We start from the raw sequence: 15,729 nt of genomic DNA on the forward strand, positions 1-15,729 counted from the left end.
CAAGGTTGGCGATAGAAGATAAGGTGATATTCTGCCGCTCATGTTAAGAAGGAAGGCGGTCAGTACACGACCGCCCTGAGCAGGAGCTTCCAGTTTTCCCCTTCGCTGAGACGCCAGCAAGTGAGCTTTGTCACTCCCCAAGCTCAGCATGAACGGTGACACCTATTCCTCCAGAGGTGAGATTTTATCGTCGCATTAACTCTCTGGGCATGAATTACTAACTATTTACAGATTCTGGGCGCTCGCGCGATTACTATGTAAGTGCCAGCTTTGCAAATACCGGGCTGCGACTAACCCATTTTAGCGCGACGAGCGACGTGAGCGTGACCGAGGTGATAGAAGTGAGCGACCTGATAGAGGAGAGCGGCGGCGATCGCGATCGCCTCACTACGGATCTAGGGGCTCACGTCGTGAGCCCGAAGCGAACTCATACTCGTCAAGCCGTGACTACCGTGCACGCGAGCGCGAAGACCGCTACTCCAGTCGAAGGGACGACCGGGAATGGGATCGAGAGCGTGGAGGCGATCGTCGACGACGGGACTTTGATGACAGACCTCGGCGGGACCTGTTCGATGAGCGACCTCGTCGAGGTGGCGACCGTGAGCGCCCTGACCGTGGTGACCGCGGCGATCGGGATCGCGGCGATAGAAGGGATCGGAAACGAAGTGCCACACCCCCACGCCGGAAGGAACCCACGCCGGACTTGACCGATGTCCCGTCAGTCTTGGTGCGCAAGCGCCGCCTTACCCAATGGGATATTAAGCCCCCAGGATATGAGAATGTGACTGCGGAGCAAGCAAAACTCTCCGGCATGTTCCCTCTGCCGGGGGCTCCTCGTCAGCAACCTATGGACCCGAGCCGGCTGCAGGCTTTCATGAACCAGCCTGGTGGCTCGGCTGAGACCACGGCCCTCAAGCCCTCAAACTCCCGCCAGTCCAAGCGTCTATTTGCTTACAATATTCCCCCCGGTACGACTGGGGACAGCATCATGTCTTTCTTCAATCTTCAGCTGAATGGTTTGAACGTGGTCCACAGCGTCGACCCATGTATCTCTGCTCAGGTCGCCGATGATCAGTCATTTGCACTTCTGGAATTCAAGGCGCCTAACGACGCGACAGTTGCTTTGGCCTTTGATGGGATTACTATGGCGAAGAGTGACGATAAGGGTCTTGAACTTCGTCGACCAAAGGACTATATCGTTCCCAGTGGAAGTGCAGAACAGGAATATCAGGAAGGTGTGCTTCTGAGCGAGGTGCCGGACTCTCCAAACAAGATCTGTGTCTCCAACATACCCGCCTACATTCCCGAGGAGCCCGTCACTATGCTGCTCAAGTCTTTCGGAGAGCTGAAATCCTTTGTCCTGGTCAAGGATGCTTCAACTGAAGAGTCTCGGGTACGTTATTCGTTGTGTTTCCTCTGCTGCTGTCCATGGCTAATTTGATCCAGGGAATTGCTTTCTGCGAGTACGTTGAACCGTCTGCTACTCCCATTGCCGTGGAGGGTCTCAACGGTATGGAATTGGGTGACAGGCACCTCAAGGTTTCCCGGGCCAGCCTTGGAACCACCCAGGCGTCTGGTCTGGATATGGGCGTCAACGCCATGTCCATGTTCGCGAAGACAACTTCGCAGGATATGGAGACCGGCCGTGTCTTGCAGCTCTTGAACATGGTCACCGTTGATGAGCTTCTGGATAACGACGATTATGAGGAGATCCGTGAGGACGTCTTTGAGGAGTGTGGAAAATTCGGCAAGATCTTGAGTCTCAAAATTCCCCGTCCCAGCGGCGGCAGCCGCCAGTCGCCAGGTGTCGGCAAGATCTTCATCAAGTTCGATAATGAACAATCAGCCACTAGCGCCCTCAAGGCGCTTGCCGGCCGGAAGTTCTCTGACCGGACTGTGGTGGTTTCGTACTTTGGAGAAGAGAACTTTGATGTGGACGCATGGTAAGCTGGAGCCGCGTGAAATACCTGGGGCTTTTTCTCTTTGTCTCTGTTTCCAACCAAAGGAGTCCTTCTCAAATGTATCATAGCAGCCAGGCCCATAACCATTTGGTCACGATAGTGGTCTCGAGGGTTTCTCCAAAATGTAATGTCAGTCTTTGGGCTTGGGTGGCGTTGAACTTCAAGCAGTAGTTATGGATTCCAAGTTTATGCTGGGTGTTCCTCTGGCAAAATGGGATATTGGCTGCAATGTATCGAATTCTCAAGGTGTAAAGTAGTGGTACCATCCACATAAGTCCAGCAATGGCATGAAGGTCAGCAATGAAATGAGTGCATAGTCAACCAATCGAAGGTGCTAACCGCCTGACGTGCCTATACGCCTTGTAGTTCAGTCCATCCAACTACCCGATTCGACTAGCGGGATTAGTAGCCCAGCAAACTGCTTACACAATGAGCGTTCTTCTAACTTTCATCTTTTTGCTTCTGTCATCCAATCTGGCATACTCGCAGCATCATCGCCCTCTCTTGTGTACGCCCTACAAAGTACGAGATATCACCAACTCCAGAGTCCCCAAATCTACATCCAGCGATGTCTTCTAATCCTGTCCCTCCACCTGAGCCTGCATCTAATGCAGCTTCGCGTCCCAAAAGTGACGGGGACAGAGGTATCCTGGTATGTTTACTATGGCCTGTTATCACCGTGACTGTCCTATTGCCTTGATGGTCTCGCGTTTCTTCACCCCAGACCCCCTTACGTTGGCGGCATATGTACTAACACCAAGTCCAGAGCGACAAGGAGCGCGAGAAGCTCTTGCAGGAAATCGAGTACCTGTCTCAGCTCATCGTCCAATCCCAGGACAGCCTTCTCGCCCATCAAGTCAAGATCGCCCAGGTCCTCGCCCAGTTCGGAGAAGCCCGTCTTCGTCTTGAAATTGCTCGAGCTCGCCTTCTCAAGGGACGCATCGGACGGAAGGCCATCTCTGCAAGGATGCATAAGGCCCAGACTTTCCTATGCGAAGCTTTTGCAAGTCTCTTCCCTGAGGGACTCCCGGAAGAACTTGCCACCGTTGACGAGCCGAAACCAAAGCCAAAGCGGCCTCCGAGGCGCAACTTGAAGCAGAGATTGAAGCTTGCCAAGAAGAAGAAACTAGGAGGGTCTTCCTAGGTCTGATCGCGCCTTCGTCGGCTCATTTTCTCTGCATCCAAGCCATTCATTCGGCCGGCAAAGAGGAATGTGGATACAGACACGGATATCTGTGCTGGAGGTGATAGGCAGTATCGATGAGTGCATAGATGGGAGAGCGAGGCACTGGCATGAAGGGCCTAGACCCATGGGTGATGGCTGGGGTTCCGTTGATTTTGATTATCAGGCGGTTGGGAATCTCTGGCTTTGTTTTGACTCGGTTGAGACTCATGATCTCGTTATTTTCCCCTGGACCTCCCTGCCGTCTTTCAGTTGATGTTCTAACATTGCCCTCCTACTTGTGAGTTTCCCTTATCCATGCATCGCGCTCTTGTCTGATACATGAAACCTATTATTAAGCGCGTCCTGTCGTAGATATTAAGGTGAGTTATACATCTAAAGGTCCCCTGTGTAATTCTAAGTATCATTCTAATCGTGAATAACCTTGACATCACACCTACCCATGAGCCTGGGTAGGCACAATATCACCTTATCAACTAGACATCTTGGGCTCACGACACCTGAAAAGAACGTGGTATAGTGTGCACAAGGCGAGGTCATTTTTTGTGTTTACTCTTGATGGTGTCGACACGTAGAACAAGAAGTATCTGAAATAGATTTATAAGACATCATGTTGTAGATGAAACAGATGTCAGTCCCTCTATCATTCAGTACACAATATGTCCTCTTTTCCATATCCAAGAATTGATCTAGTTCGCAAGAATGTGGGCAGCGGCCGCCTCGGCAATGACCATGACAGTTGCCTGGATGTTACCGGTTGGGACGTCGGGGTGGATGCTGCCATCAACAATGTACTGAAAAGCAGGTCAGTACACCCACACACTAGTCAATTGGTCAACTACATAACTACTACCCATGCATCCAAATTCTTAAAGAAAATCCTGCCTTTTTACAATTCCCTAGGTCCCTAGGAATATATGAATTTACACAGCCAAAACATACAGAAATCGATTATAATCAAGCTATACATAACCCCCTACTCCCTACCAGCTCCTCGCTGTCAAAATATATCTTCGAATCACCAGTTTACCCGCAAATTGACCTCCTATATCTATTGATAATTTCTAGCAGGTGAGCTAGTAGGTATACTTTTACCAGCTAACGTAGCGAATCTCTACTTATCGATTCTTATGAATATTATATAGCTATACCTCCTGTGTAATATGCTCTAGATTGTGCACCTACATGTATTCCTCCATGATATTCTACACGGTTTCAATCAGGTTCAATTCTAGCCTACGTTATAATAGGTTTAGTGATATATACAGTACTATGCGCTAAGCTCACTAAAATAGCCCCTTTAAAAATTTCGTTGCAGGGCTAGTAGTGTATACAAACGGCCCCCACCTTGGCTTCTCATGACCACACTCTCACCATTAGAGTCTTAATCTATGAATCTAAAGTGCAAATAGATTCATAAGCCACCATCCCCCCTTTTTTTGTAATTTTTTCTATGTAAGATTTGAACCAGTAACCTGCCGCGGTCTTTCAAGGCTCTTCAGAAAATCAAAATTATCCCGCTGACTTCCCAGTCTCCAGACTTTCCCTGGCGGCATGTTCAAAAGCGCCAACATATGACACGTCTGGTCATCTGGCTGGTTGGCGTTTGCGTACTCATTAAGAGCTTTTTCCCACTTCTGGCGCTGAATGCGCTTTTCAAACAACACATCGTTTTGAGCGTTGTTATCAGTAGAGGACAGGGTTATAGAGTTCAAAGGTTGCTCTTCTGAGGTTTCGTCCAAGTCAGGGGCTTCACCGTCACTTTCCCCGCTTCCCTCCTCAGAATCGTCCCTCAGCGCTCCCGGGACTGGTTGAGTGTATCTCAGGATTGCCGGCGACTGAGAAAGACTCATCATCCTCTGCATCTTCAGCGCATATTGGAGAGGCGTATTTGGCGAGCAAGCTTTTGAATAATGTCTCTTGATCCTGGATCTCCGGTGTAGCCTGCTCAGAGCCATCAGAATCACCATGCGAATGAAACTGTAAGTCAGACTTTCCCTGTCCAGGCTTGGGGCTAGCTAGATCAGGTAGATTCCCCTTCAAGGTGGTCTTCGTGGAGGATAGCTTTAACCTTGGCTATCAGAGCTTGGCCTTCCTCTGACCGGTAGCACTCGTTGACCTCTGGCTGAATTTCATTGACATCTTGAATCTCCTTATTTCTGGAGTTCACCGCCAGTTGCAGAGCAGCTTTCTCACATTGCCGCATATTCTGCACTATCTTTTTGGTGCCATCATTCAGGTTTCGTGGAGGCTGTTCCATGGCTTCAGTAGGCATGTCGTAGACTTTCAACATGGACGAAATGGCGTGCAATTGCCATTTTCGCCGACCTTCCACCGTGTTGACGTCGTACTTTTCATAGTAGACTGCTTGCTTTGGGGGGTCATCTGCGTATGATGGCTTAGGGGCACCAGTCTGGAATGGCAGCCTCCCCTCTATAGTCTCTTGAGACTTAGGAGCACTAGGGGTTGGCTATTTAGTTGATTACAATGGGGAGGCGGTAGATATGGATGCATACTCCGTTGTCTCGTAGGAGGTGGAATCTTAATCTATACAAGCTTCGAGTAAGAGGTTCAGCTTAAACTCTGAATTTGCCTCATCACAGAAGACACTATACAATGTCTCCTATGTCTCGATTAGAGCATTAAGGCGGTTCTTGATCTCTCCAGTCTTCTAAGTAAGATCTAGAAGGCGAATATTCAGGCCGAAGGGCTTGGTCTGGTGTATTCGCCTAATTGTATCACAGAAGACCTCGATGTAATCCAGCCGTCGCGTCACGCTCTATGACCTGGTTGACATCTGGTTCGCGATACACGTCCCGCCTTCCTTTTTCCAATGCATCGAGAAGCTCATCCGAGCCTTCAAATGCGGCATCTCTGTTCCAGTTCACCACAACGGTAATTGGACGAGCTTTGTCAGTAGAGAATGCCATTGGGAGAGGAAGCTCATCGTTACTGGGCTGTTCTTGCAAGCCTGGTGACTGAGCACTGTAAATATATAGTATGCAGACTGGAGAGTTTATTATAAGTGAGAGAATGAAGGCTTAGATAAAGATAGAAGTTTAGATAGGAATAAGCTAACGAATAGTGTTCAGAAATTGATAGGGAGACAGATGTGTTTGAGCAAAATCCAGCTCACTTATGGCGCTCCTTCCAGGCTGTCAAGGGTTGTGAATATATGGCATGTAGGCTGGAGAGTTTATAAAAGGAGGATGAAACATTGGGTAGGATTGAGGGCAAGAGAAGAACAAAGATAGAATTTTAGTGAGTCTCTGGAAATGTACACTTGATATAATGAAAAGCGAAAGCCAAGGAAAATCGTTCTGGAGACTAGAGGTATGGGCATGAGTAAAGTCGAGAAATAGGCTTTTTGGAGATATCAAGGTTGCCTTTCTGGGGTACAAAGAAAAGCCCCTACAAGACCAAAACTAATTAGTCCTGATCAAGGATGAACATGCATTCTTTCTGTTCATGGAACCAGTCATGAGCTTTGAGGCCTGTTGACAAGAGGCCGCCAAGGAACAAGCTCAGCAGAGAAGACCAGGCGCTATCTTCTGTAGAAGGTCATCCCTTTCTCCCCAGAGGTAGCTATACTAATATACTACCAGAGTAACTGTTTTTCTTTTAATAATAGATATTATATATTACACCACTTAAATCTGTGGTGCTACTAGAGAGACTACCTAGTTACCTTTATCAAATAAAAAGATCAATACACTGAGGAGAAAGCCCTAGTATTTCGGAATATTGACTTTATCTTTATTACTATCAGTTTGCTTCATAAGAACTATATTTACTTAGTAAAATACCTTATCCTGATAGGAGAGTATGCTAATATAACTCTCGAGCAGTGGGCAGAAATACTGTGTACCCCCAAGTGTCTGAGTTAGATTCTCAATCAGATATTATCCTTCCTCGCCCTGATTATCTTCACCTGACCAATAGGTTATCTATCCTGACAACTTAGATATCTAGTTCTTAACATTCTGGCTTAAGGCAGACCCTTCCTTAAGTCCTTAAACTCCGACAGTTTTTATACGAGCTAGCTACAGTGACTGATCATCAATAATTGAGGGTGATATGTGCTCCTATAAAGATGGAGTTATATTTGCTGGATAGCTGGTGCTGGTTTCGTGCTGAATTTATCGGAAACATACATCATTCCTCTGCCAGATAGATAGTATAGTCCTTTGCCAGTCTATGCATCAATATACCCAATATAAAAGTCCTTGCCATTGTCATCTAAATGGCTGATTAAGTAAATATAAGCTGGAATAAATCTAGAGTTAATGCTGTTATGGAATGATCCCTATGTGGCTTTATCTAATGGAATCCTATAGTATGGGAATGATCAAGTTGAATTTCTTCAAGGGTCTAGTATAGCTCTTATATGAATAGGGAGTCGAGAAGCCTCCAAAACTTCACCAAAAAGCGAGATGGCCTATAACCATTGTGGATAACAAAGTATTTTGCCCGGCATCGCTTGTGCTTTACCGATATATAGGCGCAGATTTGGCTTTGCTGACGATACCGAGAGCAAATAAATCGTCCCTGATTGCCGCAGAGAAAATTAACTCTGTAGATTGGAGCAGATATGATACCAATGATAGTGAAACATACATTTGAACGTTTTGCTAGAAATTCTGTTAAAGCTGACATATGCAATACGCACGAAGAAGTACCGATTACTGAATATAAGTATCAGAGACCATCAATCCCTTCGAAGCTTCAAATGGTCTTTTGCCATGGCGCCGAGATAATTCCGGAGGCTTCTGTGTGCTCTCCGGTGTGGCTCTAGGATAACCCCGGAGGAATTCCCTATTCGGCAGGGTATAGGTTCGATTCCTATCACACTCACAATGCCCCTACCTAGGCACCCTATAATGACCTGCAACCTAGGCGGCGAGTAGGCTCTGATAGGGGTATGGGCCTATCACGGAGTGGCTAAGGCGTATACAACTACAGATTTAGCCCGGACGGATGGTAACAGCACACCACTATCTTGACATATCCTGTATCAGCGACGATCCGCTTACTGTTAGGAATCCCCTTATGTGACAAGCTATAGTATATTGTAGAACAAGGCATAGCACAACTAGGCCTTATAGGTGGCGGAACCACCCAAGGCTGTTTACCTAAGGATACCATGACAGGGATAGAGCTGCTTAGCTATGGCGTCATAGTCTACACCTAACTAACTAACTAGTTACCAGCAGAACCAGAGAGGAGGAAATGGGTTATATTCGTTCCAGGATAGCTAGCTGCTGAGCTAACCTATCCTGGCCCTGTATCTAAAGGGGTGCAAACTGATTCTGCACCACTCCCGCATAACGCAACATGCAAAAACCAAGCAGCTACATCGGGCAAATGAACGCATCATCATCATCATCATCATCATCATCATAACCCCAGAGGAATTAGAGCGTCGGATGGCTGAATGATGCAAGAGTTCTCAAAGGAGTCCGGCGTGTCATTTGTGTCAATTGCTCCGGCACCAGTCTTTATCAGGGATGGTTCTCCCGAGGCGGAACCGGAGTACTTGCAGATCTTGGGCCCTCTATAGATGGATCCAACGAGCTACTAATCCGACTCCTCCGAACACCAGGGCTGGGACGAAGAGGATGCTTGTGGGTCTAAGTCCATTTTGCCTTCCTCACAAGTACGGACTGACGGCTTGGGGGCGTGTCATCACCTCCTCTTCCTCTCACCCGCTATCGCAATGACCATTCATATCCTGTAAACCAGGATTGCACGGGCCTAAGCGGGGCTCCTCTTTGGCCCCTTCCCTACTTGCTTGTCGGCTACTTCTTGGTCCTGTCGGAGGGTTTTTTCTTTTTGATTCCCTGTCGTTCTCTTTCTCTGGCCTTTTCCCTACCTGCGCCCATCAACTTCGAAAGGACAACGTTATTCCCACTTTCCACTCCGTGACGGCTCTTTCAAAATGCGAGTTCTGGTGGTAGGAGCGACAGGGAATCTTGGGTCTCGTCTCTTATCCGCTCTGTTACTGAGGGGACATGTCGTGTTTGCCTTTGTTCGTGATCCTGCGAAGCTCGCGCAAGGAAGCAGAACCCAGATATCGGGCATAGAGCATGGTGACGCAAAGGAGGCAGCCGAAATCAAAGCTGCTGTCACCCGCAACCAATGTGACGCCATTGTCAATACAGCCGGGCTGGCTGCGATGGCCCCGTGGGGCAAAAGCGATCTGCCCGTTATAGTAGACGCAGTGATAAACGCTGCTCTGGAGGCTGGCCAGGAACGTGGAAGTCCTTTGCGGGTGTGGTTCCTGGGTGGACTCGGCCTCTTGGATATCCCGGCGCAGAAGTATATGATTGTAGACTAGTAAGTCATTCCCACATCTCAGAACAACGTGATTCTAACCTCGGGCTTTCTACAGCCTGCGCATGTTTCCCGAACATCGCTGGACCTGGCGCAAACTACGGGCATTGCCTCGGGGAAGCCTTGCTTGGTCTATTCTTTGCCCTGGTTTCATGCACCCCTTAAGCGAAGACACGTACCCTCTTGCTGCCGGTGCCTCTGCCGATAACCTTGCGGCCATGGTCAGTGTACCTCCTGACTGGTCGCTCAAGTTCCAAGGCATCCCTCTTCTGGGCGGCTATCTCAATGTCATCAGTCAGGCCTCGGCTTATGGGACGGCACTCGAGGACAACGCAGATTTTATCGCAAAGGACCTCCTAGATGGACATGATAGTCAGTGGGTACACCAGAAAATAGGTGTCAAAGAGAGAGCGAAACAGCTTTGAAATGGTGCTGGTGGTCGCTATGGAGAGAACCGGGTGTGATCTTTTATGACAGCTTTATATCGGGATTGTTGAAATCCTACAGGACGTCAAGGGTAACAAAATCCAATGATCAAGATAAACGAGGCTGATCCAATCTGCCTGGAGGAAATATCTAAAACCGGGTAGTCATCAACAAACCGAGGACGCTTGTCGACAGAGACCAACATCGATGCGCCCGGCTTTTAAGAACATCGCGGCCTCGCTCAATGTGCCCTGGGCGGTAACTGGCACAGAAGGGGAGTTGGAAACCCGTAGACGAAAATCAACGCAAGGGTTCTGCTCTCTTTTTGTATATTTCTATCACCAAGTGTAGGTCTATACACAGGACAGATCTCTCTGGATGAAATCGCCATTGCGGGGGGTATCATAGCAGCGCCAACGGCTGCCGCTCAAGGGCACCCGAACAAATCAGTTGCTTTTCATTTTACTTCTCTACCGTCTCTTCCGGGATGAATGATCTTCATGGCTGTGCGATCCCGAGGCAAGACCGTTGGTTTCATGCTCGTGGGGCTCCGGGCTGGCCCTGATTTCCGGCGTAATAAACTCCTCAGCGAAGGTGAGTTCCTGCTGATCGACAGGAATGAAGCGGACCTTGACCCGCTTCACCCCACGAACCCCAGCACCGATGGTCTTGCGGACGGCCTCTTCCACAACCCGAGAGCGGGTGATAGCCCAAGCACCTGGCACGGCCAGTTCGATATCCATCAGGTAGTTTTGTCCAGACTTCATGCCTTGTACATCACGGATAATCACCTGTTCCCCATCCTCGATACTCTTCAAGGCCTTGGAGGCCGCTTCTTGCACCGAGGCTTTAATCTCATCATCTACCGTGGTGTCGGCCAGCTCCAAGAGGGAAGTCATGGTATTGCCCCAGCCTGCTTTGATGACCATCAGGGAAATGAGGAGCCCACCAACCGGGTCCAGCCAGGTGGCGTCCTGAAAGACATAGCTCCCACCAATCGTGAAGAGGGCCACGATACTCGTCAGGGAGTCAATCCGGTGATGAATAGCATTGGAGGCAAGCACGGACGATTTCCGCTCTTCGGCAACTTTCATGGCTGTTGCATAGTCAGCAATTTATTCGGCCACTGGTTTGTAGTGGAATGGAGGCGAGAGGTAATAAGGGTCCTTACTAGCATGGTAGAGCCACTCCTTGATGACAATTGAACCCGCCGCCAGCCAAGCCGCGTGGATGCTAGGTCCCAGGACCTCGATTCCATGACTATGCGAATGGCCGTGTCCCAGAAGCCCACTATGAGCGAGCGACTCGGCCAAATCGGGGTAGAATTGGGCCAGCAGGACCTGTCCTGCGTTGAGACCCATGAACACTCCGCCACAGAGCAGCAGCCCGCTCACGCCTAGAGCACCAATGCTCTCTACCTTGCCATAGCCATTGGGGAAACGTTCACTTGGAGGCTTGAGGGACCATGCGACGGTGCCCAGCGTCAAGAAATCGGAAACGAGATCGGTGAGGGCGTGGTAGGCGTCGGCGATGAGCGCTTGGGAGTGGAAAACATAGCCGCCAATGAACTTGCCAATGGCCATGGCGAGGTTGGCGACCAGGCCAATTCGAGTTATACGAACGCCAGCGTCATGTTTATTCGTAGAAGTCAAGTATACATTGTCGTGGTGGTGGTGATGGTGGTGCGAGTGGCCGCCATGGCCCCTGGTTTGTGTCATGGGGAGTGGTGTTACAGCGCGTCGGAGAGAGCGAGGTCGAACATAGGAGAGACGGGATGGACAGGGTTTAAGAAAGGGGATGGAAGTGAGCACGCGCCGCTGAGCAGATCCACGGAGAGCACGGAGCCCGAAGAGCCTGAGGGAGTGGAAGGAGTGGAGGGAAGGACGAAGCCTGCACCGCAGGGGCTGCGTCAGCGGCATCACGGCTCGTTTCTTCCAAGGTTAGTTCGCACGCGAGCACGGGCGAGGACAGCGCTGAGTGGACAGGGTGGTCTCTTCGGGCTGCATGCCCTTCGGAGAAAACCTTGGGAGATCGAGGAAGTTGAAGAGTTGAAGTGCGATCATTCGATCCCGCTCATGTAATCCGGCAGAGCGGGATTCCAGATGCGCTGATGTTTCATCACGCTCCCTCGTTCGCCAATCTGCGTGGCCGCGTTCGGTAGATCACTATCTGCGTGACTCCTATTGCTCCGGGGGGGATATTCTAGTCAGGAATCCCCTCCTCCCTGATTGAAGGATCCACCGGGGTTTTAGAGTAGGTTGTCTGGGAATTTACTAATTGCCCATACCCGTGGACGCGGCGCTGTGCCCTGGCAAACGTATTCAAGCCGAACCCCGGCCCGAAACCTCGCAGCGACCCGCAAAGCCAAGCCCTTTCCCTACAATATACGCAATCGTCCGCAGGAAGACGAGCTCCTCCCGGGGTTTCCGCCGTCTCTCTACCTCCGCCAAGCCTCAATCCCCTCCCCCTCCCCGGTGATGATGCGTCTTCAATGACGACGCCTGCTATCCGGATTCCCTTCACGGGCCCATTACCGCCGGCCATTGTAGTCCCGCCGTCCGCCACTACCTTGGCTGGGGCGATCGAGGCTGTGAGCGCTTTCTTCACGGCCGCGCCGTCTCTACATCTCCGAGGCGTCGATGTAGGGCGGCATTCACAGACAGTCCTACTCACAGGCGCAGGGATATCGGTCGCGTCTGGTCTATCGGACTATCGAGGAGAACAAGGCACTTATCGGCGAAATCAATCCTATCGCCCAATCTACTTCCATGAATTCGTGTCGCGCCATGAGTCGCGCAAACGATACTGGGCACGAAGTTTCGTGGGCTGGCCCGGCCTGGTGAAGGCGCGGCCAAACTCGACACACTGGGCGATTAGAGATCTTGCGACCAAAGGGTATATCAGCTCTGTTGTGACGCAGAATGTCGACTCCTTCCACTCGCTCGCCCACCCAGAACTACCCACTGTCGAACTGCACGGATACCTGCGATCCGTCGTCTGTACCAGTTGCCGCAGCCAGTTTTCACGGTCTGACTTTCAGGCATCGTTGGAAAGACTCAACCCGGCATGGGCGGAGTTCCTGGCTCGGATGGTCGAGCAAGGCGCCCTTGACACCGATAATCCGGAAGAGCAGCGGCGAAAGGGTTTGAAATTAAACCCAGACGGCGACGTTGACCTTGCGGAGGCGCCCTATTCGACATTTCGTTATCCGTCATGTCCGACCTGCCTAGAGCACCCGCCGATCCTGAAAGATGGTACCAGAGCGCATGTCGAAGTGGAGAGCGACGGCGCCTGGATGCCGATCTCAACCGCGGGCATTCTCAAGCCCGCAGTGATCATGTTTGGGGAGAATATCGATCCGGTAGTTAAGACGGCGGCTGAAGAAGCGATCGATGATGCCGGGCGTCTGCTCATCCTTGGCAGCAGCCTTGCAACTTATTCGGCGTGGCGCCTAGTTGAACGGGCCTATCAACAAGGCATGCCTATTGGTATCATCAATGTCGGGGGAGTGAGGAATGAAGCCGTCCTCTTTGGCAATCTAGGCTCGGGACCGACTGCCCACGTTCGATGCAGCCATCCCACCCAGTCCATCCTCCCAACCGTCGCAACCGGACTGGCTAGAAATATTTTCTGAGCAAGTGTACAGTAAATTCCTGAATAGAATCGCATCGACTTTCCAACATGGTGCAAGTCAATCGTTGGCCGTAGACATGGAGTCCACGATCGCAGAAGAAACGTGAGAAGCGTCGAGCGTACATAAGCCGCGGTGGCCACAGACACCCGGCCCACACGCTCGCGCGGGGCGCCTCCTTCATCAGCATGGAGCGTCTCAGCGACTCTGCAGCCCGCCCTTTAAAGACAGCGCTTGTCTCCCCCGGCTCCTTTCTTTTCCACTCCAACCCTCCTCAACCTTCGGGGGCTCCCCAACCTCCATCCGCTCGAACGATGGACAAATCACAGCAGCCCAGTTCTTTCCAGCAGCTGGAGAAGGTAGCCCCCCTCCTCCCCGCTACCTAAGCCCTTGAAACTGACTCGGAATTCTTGTTTGCAGCTCGGTGAAGGCACCTATGCCACTGTACGTTCCGGCTCCTCGCAATCCCTCCTCAGCGCACCTCTGCTCCGCTGCCCCCCGCTCGGTCCATCGCTGATATAGGATAAATACAATAGGTCTTCAAGGGCCGCAATCGCCAAACCGGCGAGATGGTGGCGCTAAAGGAAATTCACCTGGATTCGGAAGAAGGCACGCCATCTACCGCCATTCGTGAGATCTCGTTGATGAAGGAGCTGAAACACGAGAGTATCGTGTCGCTCTACGATGTCATCCACACGGAGAACAAGCTCATGCTGGTTTTTGAATTCATGGACAGGGATTTGAAGAGGTATATGGATACTCGAGGTGATCGCGGGCAGTTGGACCCAGCCACAATCAAGTCCTTCATGCACCAGCTGCTCAAAGGCATTGCCTTTTGCCACGAGAACCGGGTCCTCCACCGCGACCTCAAGCCACAAAACCTGCTGATCAACAAGAAGGGACAGTTGAAGCTGGGTGATTTCGGATTGGCTCGCGCGTTCGGCATTCCCGTCAACACCTTTTCCAATGAGGTCGTGACCCTGTGGTACCGAGCACCCGACGTTCTTCTGGGCAGCCGCACCTACAACACTAGCATCGATATCTGGTCAGCTGGATGCATCATGGCGGAGATGTACACTGGTCGCCCGCTCTTCCCAGGCACGACCAATGAAGACCAGCTGTTGAAGATCTTCCGACTGATGGGCACACCTTCCGAGCGGTCGTGGCCCGGCATCTCGCAGCTCCCAGAGTACAAGCCCACCTTCCACGTGTATGCCACGCAAGATCTGGGCTTGATTCTCCCACAGATTGATCCCCTCGGACTGGATCTTTTGAACCGCATGCTCCAGCTGCGGCCGGAGATGCGCATCAGCGCCAGCGATGCCCTACAGCACCCTTGGTTCCACGATCTCCCTCAACTTCAGGCCCAATTGCAGCAGCAGCAGCAACAGATGGCTGGTGCATATGGGGGCATGGTCCCGCCACAACCAGCATATTAATTTGCAAAGAACTGCGCATGACGAGATCACGAGCTCGGTTTAGACAATCACAAACGGTTGTATTTGGCGTTATACCCGATAATGGTCTTGTTTCTCGTTTCTTTCTTGATTTCTCGTTTTCTGCTGTTGTCGGGGGCTATGATATGAAGGACAAGGAGTGACTTGGCTGCTTGGGGTTTGCATGAGCTTCTGAATCATTCTTTTTTTCTCTCGATGACGTTGGGCACGGGGCGCTCTCGTTCTGTTTCGCTTGAATAGCTACTGCCCAAAGTCAATCGTTTCGAATCGGGGCTTTGCGGAGATATACTCGAACCCTCATACGGGCCGCGCCTTTCTTCTCCCACCTTTTGCCATCGGAGTATAAGGACGGCCCTCTCGACGGCCCTCTCATGCGACGGCCATCTGTCAAGCATTTGCTTTGGTAGATTCCCTGCGCACCAGTCGCTGTTCCAAAGCCGTATGGGAGGATCAGCCACCAGCTAGCACGAGGACCAGATAGCCTTCTAGGAACAGTCCGGAGTCACGGAATCCGGGAGATGCGTTGTCTTGCGAAGTGACCTCCTTTATCCCCATCTACTCTAGGAATTCGGCGGTGGGCAACATTTCAATTTGACTGCGTCTGATGGAAACTGTTGGAGCTTGTGGTGCACAAAGCGAGCTGGCGAGTCTGCTGTGTGATTGTCTAGTCCAAATCGACCAAGGCTGTCACACAGACATGTCAATGCCGCTTTGTGGTTCATGCGTGCCGAGCAACAG

The 15,729-nt window shown here is 50.9% G+C and overlaps 6 protein-coding genes across 6 annotated transcripts; 4 read left to right on the top strand and 2 right to left on the bottom strand.

Moving 5' to 3' along the window:
* Positions 1–148: 148 nt before the first annotated feature.
* N7459_006701 (splicing factor u2af large subunit) lies at positions 149–3,105 on the top strand (the record flags this gene model as incomplete). The annotated part of the gene is made up of 6 exons (XM_056945869.1): positions 149–176; positions 232–257; positions 305–1,393; positions 1,447–1,943; positions 2,451–2,613; positions 2,728–3,105. 6 exons carry the CDS (start codon positions 149–151, stop codon positions 3,103–3,105), a joined length of 2,181 nt encoding a protein of 726 aa, XP_056797868.1.
* A 1,490-nt stretch (positions 3,106–4,595) lies between these two features.
* Positions 4,596–6,074, bottom strand: N7459_006702 (uncharacterized protein; the record flags this gene model as incomplete). Its single annotated transcript, XM_056945870.1, has 3 exons — positions 4,596–5,070; positions 5,247–5,614; positions 5,931–6,074. The coding sequence occupies 3 exons, from the start codon at positions 6,072–6,074 to the stop codon at positions 4,596–4,598; spliced, it is 987 nt and encodes a 328-aa protein (XP_056797869.1).
* A 3,008-nt stretch (positions 6,075–9,082) lies between these two features.
* Positions 9,083–9,902, top strand: N7459_006703 (uncharacterized protein; the record flags this gene model as incomplete). The annotated part of the gene is made up of 2 exons (XM_056945871.1): positions 9,083–9,480; positions 9,536–9,902. 2 exons carry the CDS (start codon positions 9,083–9,085, stop codon positions 9,900–9,902), a joined length of 765 nt encoding a protein of 254 aa, XP_056797870.1.
* A 471-nt stretch (positions 9,903–10,373) lies between these two features.
* On the bottom strand, positions 10,374–11,621 carry N7459_006704 (cation diffusion facilitator family transporter; the record flags this gene model as incomplete). Its single annotated transcript, XM_056945872.1, has 2 exons — positions 10,374–10,999; positions 11,075–11,621. 2 exons carry the CDS (start codon positions 11,619–11,621, stop codon positions 10,374–10,376), a joined length of 1,173 nt encoding a protein of 390 aa, XP_056797871.1.
* A 773-nt stretch (positions 11,622–12,394) lies between these two features.
* N7459_006705 (putative SIR2 family histone deacetylase) lies at positions 12,395–13,537 on the top strand (the record flags this gene model as incomplete). Its single annotated transcript, XM_056945873.1, has 1 exon — positions 12,395–13,537. One exon carries the CDS (start codon positions 12,395–12,397, stop codon positions 13,535–13,537), a length of 1,143 nt encoding a protein of 380 aa, XP_056797872.1.
* Positions 13,538–14,103: 566 nt separating this feature from the next.
* Positions 14,104–14,973, top strand: N7459_006706 (cyclin-dependent serine/threonine-protein kinase phoA; the record flags this gene model as incomplete). Its single annotated transcript, XM_056945874.1, has 1 exon — positions 14,104–14,973. The coding sequence occupies one exon, from the start codon at positions 14,104–14,106 to the stop codon at positions 14,971–14,973; it is 870 nt and encodes a 289-aa protein (XP_056797873.1).
* Positions 14,974–15,729: the final 756 nt, after the last annotated feature.

Source organism: Penicillium hispanicum (genome assembly GCF_028827665.1).
Source record: "Penicillium hispanicum strain IBT 35686 chromosome Unknown utg000006l_segment0_segment0, whole genome shotgun sequence".
NCBI lineage: Eukaryota > Fungi > Ascomycota > Eurotiomycetes > Eurotiales > Aspergillaceae > Penicillium > Penicillium hispanicum.